The following is an 18,357-nucleotide window of genomic DNA, read 5'->3' as shown; positions in this document are numbered from 1 at the left end:
ATAAGAGACAGCTTCAAGAAATATTTTTGTAGCAGGGAGAGAGAATCGGTAAGACAAAGAGGATATGCTAACAGGGTAGAGTGAAAGTTTTTTCTAACGGACAAACATGTATTTGTTTACCTATAGTTTACTTTTTCTGTGATCCAATTATCATAATAACGGAATGAACACCATTATTAAAATAAAACACGTGATTTTATTAAAAGAACAATACTGAACTCATATTTTGTAAAATTATATATATTGGCAAATTTGATATTAAAGTAATGGATTTATTGGTTGATATATCATTTCTAAATCTGTTAATTATTTAATCCTTTGAAACTGAACTCATTATATTTGTTATAAGTAGTAATAATAATAATAATAATAATAATAATAATAATAATAATAATAATAATAATAGACACCCTACCACCGATCCACAGATGCAGCTACCACATCAATTAAAAAAGCAAAGAATCCCAAGAACGGAGGTTCCAAATGACAGTAAATTAACATTAATTGTGTGGTAACTCCGTTTTTGGAGTTTCTACTTTTACGAACTCTTTCCTTCTCAAGACCATCGTATAATACATAAAACTAGCAACATTTATTAGCTATTCTATCCAACTTCAGTGATATCATTTTCCATAAGTTGTCTTTCACAACGTTGTTTTTGTAGCTCTTGTGTTGTAAGTTATACAACACTGGATGCATTCAAACTTCTTCAATCAGTTCCTCGTCCACTTCATCCGTAAAGCTCATCGTGTTGCTTAAAACAGTAAAAACAAGAACAGAAACAGTGTCGCCTCGCACAAATCTGGCCGGACGAATCAGTGCGCGGTGATGCTGCGAGGTTACGCACACTGCGCACCGTGCAGCTCGAGAAACCACTTGCGTAAGCTTGTATAGTCTGGATTTGTGCGAGGCGGGCCTTGCACCTCGCATGTGTTGGTTCTGAGAAACCAAGCCTTTAAACAGTTTAGTAAAGTATATTTTGCAAGTTAATACTAAAAGCTGAGTAGACTACATTAGTCCTATTCATCCACAACCTAACATTATAGCTGAGTGATATTAAGGGGAGGTACACCTTTGGAGGACAAACAAATGCAGGTGTATTGTCCTACAATGAAGAACAGACTTCCTTCTTTTCGATGGAAGAAGGATTTAAAAAATATATATACCTATAATAGTTTAGAAGATGCAACATAAAATATAAACAAGTGTCAGCTGGATTGTCCCTTTAAATGAAGGTTTATCAAGCTTCAGTGTTACACAGCGCGTTCATCAAGTGTCTTGACATGTTTAAGTTAGGCAAAACAATGGTGCAGGACTGTGGACTTTAATCATATTAATAACATACATATGGATCTTATACATATCACTTGCCATTGCCATTAGTTTTCAGCAATAACAGTAATTTCTCCAACAAATTGGAATAATTTCTATATTTTGTTTGGAATCTCCAAACTCCTAAATAATTATTATTTACAGTACAATGTCAGATCTTGAAATTTAAGTTTTACATCTGGGCCGTACAAACAACAAACAAAAAATATGATATAAATAGATCAATAATTGTGGTATTTATAGTGAAGAAGCTACTACAAATTAGGCCTACGCCAGTGCGATTTACTGATGGCAATTACCAGTATTCAAGAACTTCAGAGTCACCTCCCATCACTGTGTCATGTCTTTGAATTTGCGGTGTTATATCATCTAACAATGTCTGGAAGTTATCAGGCGTCAACCTCCATACACTTTCTGTATTCTTCTTTATCCTCTGTCGCAAGTTCTCTCAGAATTAATGTTCATACCCCGAGTGTATCTCTCCTACTAAGCCAACCTCTTACCCATTCCCTTCTTTCCACATTTGCTTCTTCTTCTAACGCTTCACTAACCTCTTGCACTAATATGTTTGCAAATATCTTTAAACACTACCTTACGATGTGCTTATGTCTTGACATGGTGCTACTACTCTACTCTTCTCTACTCAACTGTATGACTCTTCAGTATGAATGATACTGTCCCCGTGAAAATTGGCGATCTTACGAATATTTTAACAAGTGGAAAGCAAAAATTTTATTGTTTGCTTGAAGCCGCAACACATCACTTGGGAAGTCGTGGCGAGCCGAGAACGAGTTTTTTTTGTCGTTCAGAGGGGTGCGATACGTCATCGGCAAGACTGTGCCAAGGTTATAGCAAACCACGTGACTGCCTTCGCACGCGCGACCCAGCTTGTTTCTGGAATAGTCTGCGCAAATTAAAGGAGAATCATCAGCCAATTACCGTTCTCGCTGAAGAACACACCTCCCCTGGGCTAATTAGATAAAAGGCTTTGCTTCGAGTGAATCGCTCTCTTAATGCTTAATGCTCTTCTTAATGCTTGTTCGCTGCGTGAGACATCACATCACCGGACCACTTGGAAGGAAAATTTTCAAGTCAAGTCGACGTCCGTTCTACCAGAATTTAGTCTGATAATTAGTGAATTCTGTAGAATAGAAACGCCTAGGAGCCAAGTTAAGTGTGACAGTGTAGACGAGCTGTTTATATTCTGCGTGTGCTTGTGCAAAATACTTAATTTTGTCATCTCAGTTACAGCTTGTGACCAGCAATCAACGGAAGACGTCTTAGAATCGAACATCTCAAGATGAAGAATTCCGCAATTACCAACATCATTTCATCGAGGGACATCCATTGCAGAGCCTCCATGGAGCTGTAAAAATGTAAGGCGTCTCTGGTAATGGGAAGGAGACTGGCCGGAGTATGCTGAAATAACTGACTGACGACGGGAATCGAACTCTACAAAAACTTGAGTACCTTTTTAATTTAATTTATCTGTCCTATCTTTTGTACAACTAGAGGTCTTTCTTCTTAAGTCGTAGATCTATCAGTTTGCTGTAGTTAGAAATATTTCATTTTCCTACTTCTTAAGGTGTCGTGGTAGACTAGGTACGTGTGAATGAAATTTTGGAATCTATTAGAGTAGACATGCAGGTTGTCTTTGAATGACTTCCCATGCTTAAGGAGCTTAAGTTTAATAATCACTGACCACACGATAAATCTACTTTCTTTGTAATATTGAAAGTTACCGGACGGAAAATTTGCGTGTACATTTTGAGTGAATAGGGTCGAACCTAGTGTCTTTTAAAATCACTTGTTGTTTTTATGATGAGGTCATCTAATTTTCGATATTCCAGGAGAATCAGTAGATGTAATAATCACTTAAATAATAATAATATTGACTAAAGATCGGGTAAAACAGATGTAAACGCTCGTGAGCCATAAAACTACTGTAGAGTTCCTAAATGTGAGATGGAATGTGCTCTGTTCATGAGGGGTCTGGAATATGGCCTATCCTGAGGGATATTTGTTGCATAATTGAGTAAATGATGAATTAGTGGTGATATTGATTTATTCTTGTGTATCTGGAGCGCAAGATAGATTATAATTAGTGGAGCACGTGTTTGCGAGTGTATTTCACAGGTAGGAAGTAAAAATAATGCGAGTAAGGCTCACGCTTGCGGTAAATTCAACCTGTAGCCCACATGATGGTAGTGCTTATGGATTTTACTAGAATCTTCCATTATAATCTCATGAATTAGATGAACTTGCGCTGACATGTGAAATGTGTTTCTACCAAGTGATACCCATGACTTCGATCACTAGCCACCATTAATGTAGGAGAATTTCTGTACACGGATTATTCTGCTAGACATTACGCGTCCCGACCATCGATAAAAATCATAAATAAAATTTGCCAAATCAGGATTCGATGTAAATAGTGTACATAAAAACGTGTTTCCCTAAGTATGAATGTGTGTGTGTAAATGTGTATATTTCTCTTGTGCCATGTTGATTTCATTTAATTTTGATCTGGTCGCGCACTCGCTGTGACGCGGATCACATTCGTCGTTGTGTGTTGCCTTAAGAAATAATTTCATGCCCTTAAGGGAAAGTTTAATTAAATTAAGTCAAGGAAGACTAGGAAGGAATTTAATTTTTTAATTAGCGAGATTTAAAGGGAAAGATCATCTCGTTACTTTGTGAAGGCACTCGATTTGTAAACGGAATTTATTTAACTAGCTCACACGTTGGTAATGTAAATTTCTAAAAATCTGAAATACTTTAAGATTAATTTGAATAGAAACGAAAAGCAAAGATCAAAGGTAGAAATTTGTCAGCCGCATGATTGCTTTGAAACATTGTGAAAATAAGTCATTAATAATTAATTAAAAATCATTACTCTGAAATGCTAATGATGAACACTAGGTAAATGATGCGGTGGAGAATTAATAAGAACACGATCGTGTGACAATGAAACAGGTTAATTGAATAATAAAATAATAAAATAATAATAATAATAATCAAGATAATAATTAATTAATTTTGAGAATTTTGGAAACAGTTTTTCTTTGCTACTGAAGTTCATGTCGGTGTCATTGATCAACATTAAATACTGTAGACGACTAATTCAGTTGTGTACATTGTAAAAACCACGTGTTGAGACGACTTTAAATTGGTGAAACTTTGAACACATGTTTATTTAGTTCTTTCAGTCAAATGTTTGGTTTAAAAAGGCAAGTGGCCTAATTACTTCTTTGGTTTCATTTACAGCACAGTAGAGCTGGAGATATGAACACGTGTCACTCTAAGTCGAGGAAGAAATCCGATATTATGAAAGCTCTGTTATGTTAAAAGAAAAATATCATCAAGAATATTTTGTTGTCTGTCTGCTTATGTGAATAAATGTCAGAGTGTTGTTTTAATATTTCTTTTTATCCTGCTTGGTCATCAATCCTTAACAACCCTTAAATGCCTCTAGAAAGTGATAGCCAACGATCGAACGGTCCACCTTGGGATTCCTCGCTCGATGGCTGGGCTTAGCTCGGGAAAATGGGGGCAATACGAGTGTCAACTCTACCATACAGTGGTAGAGTACAGTAACAGCAACTTTAATATCTACTCTACTCGCTACTCTACCCCTGTAAATAAGCCTTTAGCGATAAGAATTTTAAGAACCAATTATTTTATTGGTAAAGTAAATGTCAAATTATTTGAAATGCTACAAGCTATTAACTAAAATTAAAATTAGATCATTTCAAAAGTTCCAAACTATTATGTTTAGTCTCACCTAGTGATGAGAGCCACTTAATGTCTCCATGCTAAAAAAAAAAATCCACCCACACAAAATGAATATTATCTTTTCCTTGCAAACTATGGTATTGTTATGTCCAATGCAAAAAACAAAACAAACAATGTCAGTGAATTCCTTAAAACTAGCATTCTGTAATTGTAATTTTACTGATTACTTGTTGAAAAAGTAATCTGTGATAGTAACTGAGTCAAATATTTCTCAGGTAACTGTAATTCAGCCCAATTGCTTTTTTCTTGTACTCTTCCCATCACTGTTTACAGGGCATTGCGTTATATGAATATGAAACATGAATGATGAAAAATTGAAAGCCTTTGATGAAAACTATATGGAATATGAGAAGAACATTTTGCATCTCAAATGCAACAAACTGCTGACACATACTGATTCATTCCCAAGTCCTTCAACAGTTTTGGCAGGAAAGTGTAAGGGATAAGAAAATACCAAGGCATGAACATGACAAACAAGTTTGTGATGTGATGTCGTATTATGTAAAAGATGGCCTTGCTAACCTTCAGTTTACATCTATAAGGACAAATACGGAATTCTGAAACCTAAAAGTAAGGGGGCATGAAAGAGATCTCTGAAAAGAAAAAGCACACATAACTGTAGTTTAAAATACAATCTGAACTCACCTAGACATCTCAAATCCTTTGAATCTACTTCTGCAGAGATGCAATGAAATAACATAAATATCACAGCACACACTGTGAACATTACTAACAATCTGAAAACAAAAAACAAAAAGAACAATAAAACTACATCATTTCACACACACACACACACACACACACACACACACACACACACACACACACACACACACACACACACACACACACACACACACACACACACACACACACACACACACACACACACACACACACACACACACACACACACACACACACACACACACACACACACACACACACACACACACACACACACACACACACACACACACAAAATGAATATACAGATAGAATTCTACAAGAGAGAATCTGTAGAAGTGAGCTTAGAAGAAAGTAAAAATTTTCTAAAACAAACAGCTTTCAGAGAAGCAATATTGGCAGTAGTTCATATCGTTAAATGAATCCATTCCATTACAGATAACTGTGGTCCAACTATTTGGACAATAAGGCTTCATCAACAATTTGCAGACAAAAAGAAACTGATCAATTGTAACTATGCCACGAGGGTACACCCGCCCCGTGCATTCAAATCAAGTGCCTCGTGAACTGACATCTTACTCCTAAAATTTGAAACAACTAGTGCAAGAAGTTGGGACATTGGTCAACAGATGTCACTACTAAAGTGAAAAAGTAATGTGTTATTTTAACGTTTCCTAAACTGATTTGATTTTTTTTTTTTTGTGTATCACAGTTGTCAACACTTCAATCTCTTTCCGCCAACTTTAAAATTAACCAATGAGAAATTTTGGGTATTTAATTTTCAACCAATAAGGGTTTTCTTGTACATATTTAATTAGCCAATAAAAATCTGGGGGTGTGTCGGGCATTATTCCAGATCTCTCTTGAACCTTCCTCTTGCGTATAAAAGCTGGCAATTTTTCGAGCTACCTTGTCTTCTTGATCATCGAGTGTACTGAATGTGTGCTAATAGTGGAGGCGGGGGCGTTTTTGCCCTTCATCGAGCAGTTCAGCGCAATAAGGAAATGGCAGCCAGTTAATCATTTGGTGATAGCCTCTGAAAGCTAACCTGAGGGGAAGGTTTCCTAACCTTTAATATATAGCCTTTAACCTTTTCTGGTCCAATGTCAAGGTGAGCTCGACATCATGGCTTATTGTAACCGGTCCAACGTCGAGCTCACCTTGACATTATGTTTCGTTCTACATGAGAAGTTATTTATTGAAATTCTTTGACCTGATTGTGGTCAATTGATATACCTGGAGTTTCTAGAGCTAATTTTTGTACACAAAAGAAACCGTTCTGTTATCTCCATGAATATACTATGAGATATATGTAGCTGTGTGTCGTCATGGTTATCCGCGGCCTATCAGCTGTGTTTACAGTGAGTAGTGCTGCATGTGTTGTACTAGGCATGTTTATCTGTGAAAGCGAATTGTCTCGGTTGAATTTGCGATATAAAATCGGCAAATATGAATGAAGAAGAAATACGTATGCACGTTTATTAATACAGCAGTGACGATGATTAGTTATTTGAATTAGACAAAGAGTTTAGAGAACTGTCAAGTGAAGATGAAGGTGTAGTGAGCTGCAGCATTGCAAGTGAAAATTCAGCGACTGGACCTGTGCGTAGAAAAAAGTGCGGAATGATCCCGGACCATCATATACTGTTTCCAAAGATTCAGATGAGGAAGTTCCAGTGACTGCTATAAAAGCAAGAAGACATGCGAATGTAATGGGCCGGGGTGGAGAAGGGAATGTGGCACACGGCAATGACGACGCTTCTCAGGTCAGGGTTTATAATTTCAGTAAAAGTGATGCTGAACATACTTCCGCACATACAAATGGGAATACAAATGGCAATAGTGTTTACCAGAATGTAACATTTCATGATAGTGAGCCACCTAGACTAAGCTATTCATCAGGTCAGAAAACTAGAGGACCGCAGGTTCTGCCTAACTGCATCACTCCACTTCAGTTTATTATGTTGTTCTTTCCGTCTGCACTGACGACGAAAATTATTATGAAAAACTAATTCCTATGCAATAGAATGTACGGTAATAATCATAATAATAGTATAATTACTAATACAAATTCTGAGTATAATCTGACTAAGTAAAAATGTGCAAAATTAATTTGGACCAGACTGTTGGAACATGTGACAGAAAATTGGACTGCAAAGGGTTAATTTCAAATCTTCAATAATGTAAACTACTTCTTCAATGTAAAACTCAAACTAGCCTAAAACTTAGACAAAATGCGGGATTAGAGAGTGCAACACCCTCTCGACTTCTCTATCAACTTGTATTTGATTTGAGGGGACTATGTTTTTGTAACGGTTTCCTATCTGTAGCCTTGTAAATTAAATTTTCTCCATCTAGTCACCTCCGTAAACTTCGGGCCAGAAGCCCAAATAGGGTTTTAATCTTGTATGCAATTTCTAGGAGAGCAAATGTCTGCCTCTGCATCATTTTGATTTTCAGGCCAGTAACTTTAACCTGTGTTCTTTTTTCTTCCCTCCATGGCCTGATAGAATGAGTATTCGATACTCCTGTTATTTCTGTTACGTGAGAGTTTTCTGTTTGTATTGTAAAATGGATGTTGTGCCTTGAGAGGCCTGAAAGTGTAAATTTTCGTGAGCAAAGATGCTCTGGCAGTTGAAGGTTGCCTTGATAAGACAGTAATGATATTAGGTTTGGAGCTCAGTCTTCTAGACAATTTATAGAGAATAATAATAATAATAATAATAATAATAATAATAATAATAATAATAATAATAATAATAATAATAATGCAGTTTGCTTTACGTCCCACTAACTACTTTTACGGTCTTCGGAGATGCCTATAGAGCATAGATGCTCTTTCTATCCTTGCAGATATTCTATGTAAAGGAAATTGGGAGACCTGTCTCCTTAACTTTGGGGTGTATGGAGCAATAGTGCTCAAATACCACTTGTAAAATTGTATTCAAGTACTGTACCTGAAATCTTGTACTGTCTCTAAGCGACTGGTTTTGTTAATATCTTTAATTAAAAAAAAAAAAAAAAAGTCCAAAAGAAATATAACCTTTATTTTTAAAGCTTTTAATTAATCTTTTGATTGTAGTAGATAGACCCGTTCATGCCCACACCTTCTTTCACCTCTGCCAACCATGGAATCTCCATAACAGTAATAAAATTTCATTGTAAGAAAAGGTACAGTTCTCTCAAAGTCTATAATAACTACACTAATTACTCACTTTTCAGCTAAGGCAGTAATATTCTGCTCCATACACCATTATGATAATCCAAAGAAGAGTTAACCTAGTTCCAGTGATTGAATAAACAGTATTTTGTAATCAGAATAAGGCTTTACAAAAGAAAATATTTATAAAATCCTCCTATCAATACAAGTCAAGTCATCTGTTAGATGAAGCAAAGTCTATACATGTTTCAGCCTAATCTCAAGGCCATCTTCAGTAGTAAAACAGTGATTACATAATATACAAACAAATTAAAAATCGTAATGATATGAAGTGACAGTGATCATGATTAGTGAGTTAAAAACACATTGAGGTACAAAATCCTCTCATCTAATAGATCTTGCTGAATGTTAAAATGAAAACTCTATGCTGAGGAGTGTAGTGAGACGACAACTTTTAGTTACAAATGTTATACACGTTTTATTCGTAGTATTGTAATCACTGTTTTACTACTGAAGATGGCCTTGAGATTAGGCTGAAACATGTATAGACTTTGCTTTATCTAACAGATGACTTGACTTGTATTGATAGGAGGATTTTATAAATATTTTCTTTTGTAAAGTGATAACCGTCAATACGGAATGAGATTCATAACTTGCAACAGAATAAGGCTGACATACATGAGGTAAACTATGATGTAATACCTGTTTTTATACAGGGTGCTGCAAAAATATCTGTACAAACTGACACAGGAGCTAGAATACATCAAGACAAACTTATTTTAGATAGGAATGTACGGTATGTCTGTTGAAGTCAGCTGTTAGTGCTAGTGGATATTTTTGAATTTAGTGATGGAGGTGACAAAACGATAGGAGCTGCGTAATTAATTTGTCACAGAAGCAGCTTCAAGGTTACATTGTCAAAGCACTGATTGTCATACACTTTCGAACACTTCCAGCATGTCACAAAGGGTTACAGTAGCTACTGTACAGCAATTCTTGCAATGAGCTCTTCTTTTACAGTATATCAGAGGGTGTCTCATGCACAAGCTGCCAGAAATGTCCCCAGAGGAAGAAATCGAGGCATATGAGATCAAGTGATGTCAGTAGCCAGGCGATGAGTCTACCTCAATCTATTCCCTGGTTCTCAAATGTGGCTGTCCAAAGCTCTCCTTAGCACTGGTGACATTTGCTGGTGCCTAATTGTCTTGGAACCAGGTTCGTCTTCAAATAACCAATAGAAAATCGTCCAGAACTTCTGGTAACATGTCTCTCACGAACATGAGATGAATCTGACTGTTGAGGCAGACAGCTAAAATGTATTGTCCGATCAATCTAACAGTGCTTCCAGTGCTTAACATTACGGCTTACAATACTATAGGTTGAGCTTACTACTAGCTTAACAATGGGTGGTATGAATAAAAATGAGAATATAGTATGTACTCAACTTTTCTGAGATATACTCCACTTCATAAGAATAAAGTTCTTGAGAATGTACTCACTAGCTAAGTATATACTCATGTTATGGAGGTGGTGGAGTATATACTCACCTTCCTGAGGGTATGAGAGTAGGTTCTCATATGTGGTATGAATAAAAGGGAGTACCTTCTCAAACTAATGAGTATACAGTATAATCACTTTGTTTTGAGTATGGCTGATAGTTGCCTCAAACTTGAGTATATAGTCATTTTTTGCTTTTGAGAGTGAAAGATTTCAAGAACATGGCTGAGTTTATTAATAATGTGGTGCCTCATGGAAAAGTTTACAAGGAGAGAAGTGAACATGTGAATTCCAATAACTTTAAAAGTCTGTATTGTTTTTCAAAAGTGAATGTTGACTGGTTAAATCAATACTTATTTGGACCAGAAAAACTGGAAACAAGAGGAGGTGCTTTTAAGAACATAGTTAAATTAACCCTTAAACGCCTGAATTATTTATTTTTTGCAATGTTCAATTTTCTTAACAAAACATTCTTAGGATAGGGTATTATTCAAGGAAGGAAGATCCATTATTTTGAAGCAAACATGTTTAGTTTCGGAAATATAGGGTGTTGCATATACGCAACGCTAGGCGCTTTAGTAGTAGTCTGCAAGGTACCAACACGTATGTTGTTTTCTTCGAGAAAATAAAGAAAATAAGAGGACAATGAGCGTGGAGAAGAAGATATAAGTTATTGTTGAGTTTATTATTTGGTAAGAGACAAAATAAAATAGTTTACATACAATAAGACATTATTTACAGTACCTATTATATATATATATATATATATATATATATATATATACAGTAATCAAAATAAATATATTTATTGGAAAATTATATTGAAAACTGACAGGGTATTCAGAGTTCTTCAGTTTACTGGTGTGATCATTTGCTGTGTGTTTGTCTGAAGACTCAGTGATCTGTATGTCCCTCTGTGTGGAACGGAATGAAGCAACTTATGCAGAGCCCAACGTCACACTTTACACATGATGTAGATGTTGATTCCCATGAGGAACCTAAAATATTTGTCCCGAATGAGTAAATTTATAATACCAATATAATGGTCCGTTATTGGACATTATAAATTTTCCAGCTAACTCATTCTTGGTTGCCTGCGTTTCGCCCTCGTGTGCTAAGTTAGGCTCGTCAGTTGGGACTTAGCACACCACCCAAGACGCAAAGCTAGTGCATACCGTGGAGGCCATTGCATAGGCTACTTGAAGCCACCAGCAGTGCCAATGCACTATGAGAGCTAAGTCTCATTTTCAAAAAATGATGGCTGCCTGGCCTCAAATGATGTAGATGTTGATTCCCATGAGGAACCTAAAATATTTGTCCCGAATGAATAAATTTATAATACCAATATAATGGTCCGTTATTGGACATTATAAATTTTCCAGCTAACTCATTCTTGGTTGCCTGCATTTCGCCCTCGTGTGCTAAGTTAGGCTCGTCAGTTGGGACTTAGCACACCATTTTATGAAAATGAGACATAGCTCTCATAGTGCATTGGCACTGCTGGTGGCTTCAAGTAGCCTATGCAATGGCCTCCAAGGTATGCACTAGCCTTGCGTCTTGGGTGGTGTGCTAAGTCCCAACTGACGAGCCTAACTTAGCACACGAGGGCGAAACGCAGGCAACCAAGAATGAGTTAGCTGGAAAATTTATAATGTCCAATAACGGACCATTATATTGGTATTATAAATTTACTCATTCGGGACAAATATTTTAGGTTCCTCATGGGAATCAACATCTACATCATTTGATGGCCAGGCAGGCATCATTTTTTGAAAATGAGACTTAGCTCTCATAGTGCATTGGCACTGCTGGTGGCTTCAAGTAGCCTATGCAATGGCCTCCATGGCGCCGATCACGCCTGTATTTTATTACGGCAGGGTAACACCTCATCTTTAATTTTGTTCCCTGCCGTGCCAAACAGCATAATTAGGCCAGATGCCAAAAGGAAGTCGGCCTCCCCAATCATGCCTAATTGTGTCCTTAAAGGCGTTGATCTCTCTGTGACGGACGGAGGTCTCCTCCGTTCTCTACGAAACAGCGGTGTACCAGCCACAAATGCTTCTCGAATCCTAGAGAACTGTATCCCTACAGAGAATTGTTTGATCCAACTGGCCACATCTCACGACGTCCAGCAAGCTCTGAAATTTGGAATTTTCATCCACGGACGGCAGTTCTACGTAGACCCATGCCCTCCGCACATGGAAAATGATTTTGAACCGAAACCGGGGACCCGGCCGCCTGAGTATATCCCCCCCACCCCCACCGACACCGAAACCCTGCACCCAGCCACCTCCTTACATCCCACCACAACAGCCCCTGTCCTACACTTATACAACTCCGACCACTACCATCACTACCACTACCGCCACATATCCTACCCCCACCTCACCTAAGACACCCATAACCACCATAGTCTCGACCCACACCTCGCCTATAATGTTGTCTCCCATCCCAACTACTCCACCCAATACTTCGGCTCGGCCACCCGATGAGGAATTAATGGAAACCACCAGACAACCATCGCCGCCAGCGCCCGATTGCAATGAACCATCTCCGCCACCACCACCGCCCGAGTGCAACCCCAGCTGCGTCGTGAGAGGAGTCAACCCAGGCATACCTCAGCACCTCATCAACCAAGAAATTCGACAGGCCGAAATCCATCTCCTTCGGGCTTCCAGGATATACAACGAAGCTGGACCCACCTATATGCTGAGGCTACAACTGCAAACTTCCCAAGAAGCCCAAAGACTGATCCAGCAGGGGATTAGACTATTCGGCCGCCAACATCGTGTGGAGCCATCTCGATCTCCCCCGCAACCCTCCCCACGTCCATCCACCTCACACAACCGCGCCCGACTTCCCAATCCACAATCCCATCATCTAAACTCCCAAACCTGAACCTACCTACTCCAAGTCCTTCTCACATCATTACTCAACTTCTCCACTCTATACCAACAAATCACCCAATTCCTTCTCCCTAACCTTCAACAATAACATATATAACTGTCTGATAACAAATTGTAAACCATAAAGCACTGTAAACCATAATTGTAAAACCTATGAATATATGTAATCTCTGTAACTTAACTCAATAAAAAGCAAAGGAACAGATCTACATCCTTAGCCAAGAGGCCAAACACCCCCCACTCCTCCAAATCTAAAGCTCCCTCATTCTAACTACAAACCACTCCAAATCCCCGAACCCCGCCAAATCTCCTGGCCAGAGAGAAGGCGTTACCTTCTAGGTGGCCCGCCCCTTCCCTTCAGGAAGGGGAATGAAAACTTCCCCCTTGGTCCTTGGTCCTCCACGGTATGCACTAGCCTTGCATCTTGGGTGGTGTGCTAAGTCCCAACTGACGAGCCTAACTTAGCACACGAGGGCGAAACGCAGGCAACCAAGAATGAGTTAGCTGGAAAATTTATAATGTCCAATAACGGACCATTATATTGGTATTACACTTTACACATGCTATACTTTGCAAAGTCACTATCAGGAAAGATACCGGAAGGTGGTGAAAAGTCTCTTACTGTCCAGTTTCGTGTAACTTGAGGTATGAACGGATTTCGATTAGAAACACAATGAGCAGCTGCAGAAGCCCTATCATTAGGCGGGACAATATCACACTTATCATTGCAACCTTCCTCCAGTCTTTCTTGGTTGGAAAGAACAACTTCAGCTCCCGCAGCAAGCTGCCTATGACCCAGGTTGTCAATAAGCCCTTCCTCATCCTCATCTGCTGAGTCTTCATCCGAAAGGGGTGTAGGCTCTGGGGGTTCTATATAAATAGTATCTACTCCTTCAATTTGCTTCTGTACCTCCTTGTGAATTTCTGCTAATGTCAAGCCCCTGAAATAAATGTGAATCGAATAAATGGCGCTATTCAACTATGATTTACTCCTATACATACGAGATAAAATTTCCTACCACCACTTAATAATAATAATAATAATAATAATAATAATCTAATAATCTTCTTCTTCTTTTTCTTCTTCAAGTGCATTATCCGGTTGCCCAGACGTCGGCGATTACTCTGGAGAAAGTTTTTCTGTCTTCTGCTAGTCGGAAGAGTCTCTCAGTTGTCTCAATACCGGTCCAATGCTTGATGTTGTGTAACCATGTTATCTCTGGTCTGCCAACTCGCCGTTTGCCCTCTATTTTACCGTGGAGAATGAGTTTTATGTGGCCATATTTGTTTCCTCTTAATATGTGGCCTAGATAAGCTGTTTTGCGAACTTTTAAAGTTGTTATTAGTTCTTGCTTTGTCCTAGCTCTCCTTAGGACTTCATCGTTTGTTATCATATCTGTCCAGGGTATTCTAAGCATTCTTCTGTGCACCCACATTTCAAAGGCAGCAAGTCGTTTGATACTTGCAGCTTTTAAGGTCCTAATAATATGCATGACAAAACTGGTATATTAGTTTGAATTGTATGCACAGCAACTAAGGATTGTTACGTCAATAACAAACCCTTCAATACCAAATTGATACATAAGGAAGTGATTTGACAACGGATCCACCTAGCGTTGCGAATATGCAACGCCGGGAATATGTGGATCTTACTCGCCCACGAGTTATTAATTGTTACAGGAATCGTGTTAAATTCAAACTCTAATGAATTTACTTCCTGGGTTTCCTAAAAGAGATTAATTATTTCTAAATCATAAAGTTATATGGCGAACATTACCTCTTACGGTATGCCATTGTGATAGCTGGAACACACGGTGAACTTCAAACATATACCTTGTCAACAATAAAGTGGTGACTATTGATTAACGGACTCGTAACAAAGCACAACACTTCCCTTTACCGAATACGCGCACCATTTTCATTCTTTTACTGGAAAACAACTTCATACATTGAAAGAAAAGAGCACCAGCATGCTGTTGCACATTTGCAACGCTACGTGTTCATGGGTTAAAAGCATTTTTAAGACTGGTAGGTGAACCTGGATTTCAGTGTGGCATAGGAGAAGATCTTGGCATTCATCAAACAACTGTGTCCAAAAATCTTGTTAAGGTCATGGGCCGCATCATGGCTAAAGCTGCAGTGTGGATAAAATTTCCTGAAACAGATATGGAATTTGATGTTGCAAAACAAGGGTGGCAGGAAAAGTATTATTTTCCAGCAGCAATAGGTGCTCTTCACTGCACTCATATTAGAATTAATAATAAGCCTCCAAATTATGGTGATGAATACATAAACAGGAAAGGGTATGCAAGTATTACTGTACAGGCAGCATGCAATGCCAAGGAAGTTTTCACCAGTGTCGATGCATCATGGCCTGGATCTGTGCATGATTCACGAGTCTGGAGAAATTCAGCTGTCCAGACAAGATTAAGTCAAAATAGGGTAAATGCATTGCTGTTAGTGGATAGATGGTATTGCACCATGGCTTATGATACCGTTTAGAAATCCAGAAACACCTCAAGAAACTGCTTATAATAGGTGCATTACCAAAGAACGATTTGTGATAGAACGATGTTTTGGGCAACTAAAACGTTTCCCAATTCTTCAGCACAAAGTACGCCTGTCTTTAAATAAAGTACCAAAACTTATCATTTGTTGCTGTGTGTTGCGCAATATTGCTAAGTACTTACAAGATGAGGACCCTAAACTACCCCCGTTAGGTGGCAATGTGAGATTAGAAGATGGAAATGAGGATGACGTGGCAGCTGCTGCAAATATCAGGTGGAATGGTGAAGCTAGGCAACGTGAATTGGCAGGAATAATACATCAAGGTGTTTGAGTTGCAGCAAGTATCAGTGTCACTCTGTTCACTGTTCACTTTAAAAAAAAAAAAATGTTTAAAAATATTTTTTTTAAATATATAAAAAACTCGACTATCATTCTTTCATCTCTGATTTTAACTTTTTTTCTGTGAGTTCCAACACTCTTATCTGGTTTAACAGCACCAAGCACTGCAGTTCTGTATTATTTAGAGTTCTGATTTCGTCATTTTTGTAGTCGTCCAAAACACTTCTTTTTCGTTTCGGGGTGGCTACAGTTGGAGAGTTCACGATTTATATAGGAATCCCTCATTCTCCTCCCTCTTCCATTACTACAAATTCCACTACAGGTGGAGGATTGTGTTCTGGCTGAACTTCAGGAAGCCCTACTCCAACTGCAGTGACTCCTACGAAAAAAAATTATGAAAATACGTTTTAATTCACTAATTCAGTTTTCTACAGACAATTGAATTAAACGGAGCTAAAATCCCAGGCCCAGGATTCAAACCCGGGTAATCTGAACCAAAGGCCTAGGTGCTATTTGGTTCTCATAAAGCAATAAATAGAAATATCTTATCCTTAAAGTTTGTAGTGTTGGCTCACAAAATTCTGTACTTTCTACAACCTCTCTAAACCAGTTCAAGAAAATAATCTTGAACTTTAGGAACATACCTGGAATTTGTGTCATGTTAGATTAGTACTCCCATACAACAGCTCATGGATAATACTTTCCCAGTCCTTCAGCACTATCCTTTTATTCCCCCGTTTGGTTTATGTCGCACTTTTGTTTCACCCTCATTTTCATATTGTTTATCCTTTTCGTTATGGTGCCGATCTCAACTTTCCTGCCACACACAGCTATCAATTTCGTTTGAATTGCCTCCAACAATTCAGATTTTTCTTTCTGAACCGCTGGCAGTTGGGATTTACTAAAAAGTATCGCATATTCCCGCAATATATTCGCAAATGTTATCGGAGGAATACTTTCCATATCGACGAATGAACAATCAGTGCAAATTAAATCGGGTCTAGATTATGTTGCGATTGGAACCAAAGATGTTAACAGTTGACGGTACACAACATGGGTATCTACTCAATTTCAAATGATCCACATGGTGGTGCGCTTGAGTATCTACTCCATTAGATGAGAACCTTTTTATTCTTAACAAATGGAGTACATACTACTTGGGCTGAGAATATACTCCTAAGTGCTCATGCTCATGAGTATATAATTTGAGTAAGTACTCACGTTTTATTCATACCACCCATTACAAGTGATGAATGAAGTAAAGTTAAAACCTAACTACCCAACAACAACACTACAACAACTGGAGTACAACCAGCAATATCATGAAAAGAAAATACGACAAGAAATACAACTAGTTTAAAATTCTAAATCCAGCATCTTCATATACAATTTCACACACAAGTCAAGTATTTCCACTACTTAACACTACGTCTACAATACTATAGGTTAAGCTTACTACTAGCTTAGCATTACAAGTGATAATGTTATTATGTTAAAACATAATTTCACAATGACAACAACAAGAGCACAACAAGCAATTCATTGGAAATAAAATATTACAAGAAATACTACTAGTTTAACATTCTAAATCCAGCATCATAATATACGAATTCACACACAACTTAAATATTTCCAGTGCTTAACACTACGGCTTACAATACTATAGGTTGAGCTTCCTACATGAAAAATACCAGCCCACAAACTGATGGCAAATAACTATTGATAAATATGAAGTCTAGTGGCACATGGATTATCTAACATCCACACATACAGACTCTGCTGACTGAAGTTGGTCTCATGAGAGAAACCACAATCTTCCACGTAAAAAAACCTTAGCCCCAAAAATAGGGCTGTACAGCAGTCAACTGCAGAAACCATTGTACAAACTCCATGCAACGAGGATAATCGTGTACTTGCAGTACCATGATGTGTTGAAGATGGAAAGGATGCAACTGCTGCTCATATAGCACCTTCCACACAAGGGACTTGTGTTTGAAATGTAATCAAACTGTTGCATAATATCTTATTCTACGGAAGGAATATGTATGGTTCACTCTCAATCTGTGTGATGCATGTTTGTCCAAAAGGTTCACACTTCTGCTGATTCAGACATGCAAATGTTTGATGGTCTGG

General features: G+C 38.0%; 1 protein-coding gene across 1 annotated transcript in view; it reads right to left on the bottom strand.

The window, feature by feature from the left end:
• sel (canopy family protein seele) overlaps positions 1 to 18,357 on the bottom strand; it is a 344,529-nt gene that overhangs the window by 296,061 nt on the left and 30,111 nt on the right. The window contains exon 2 of the mRNA XM_067147564.2: positions 5,773 to 5,864. Coding sequence (XP_067003665.1) covers positions 5,773 to 5,854 — 82 coding nt within the window. The 5' untranslated portion in view covers positions 5,855 to 5,864. The remainder of the gene's footprint in view (positions 1 to 5,772; positions 5,865 to 18,357) is intronic.

This window comes from Anabrus simplex, chromosome 5, assembly GCF_040414725.1.
Source record: "Anabrus simplex isolate iqAnaSimp1 chromosome 5, ASM4041472v1, whole genome shotgun sequence".
NCBI lineage: Eukaryota > Metazoa > Arthropoda > Insecta > Orthoptera > Tettigoniidae > Anabrus > Anabrus simplex.
This window is presented reverse-complemented; position numbering and strand designations above follow the sequence as displayed.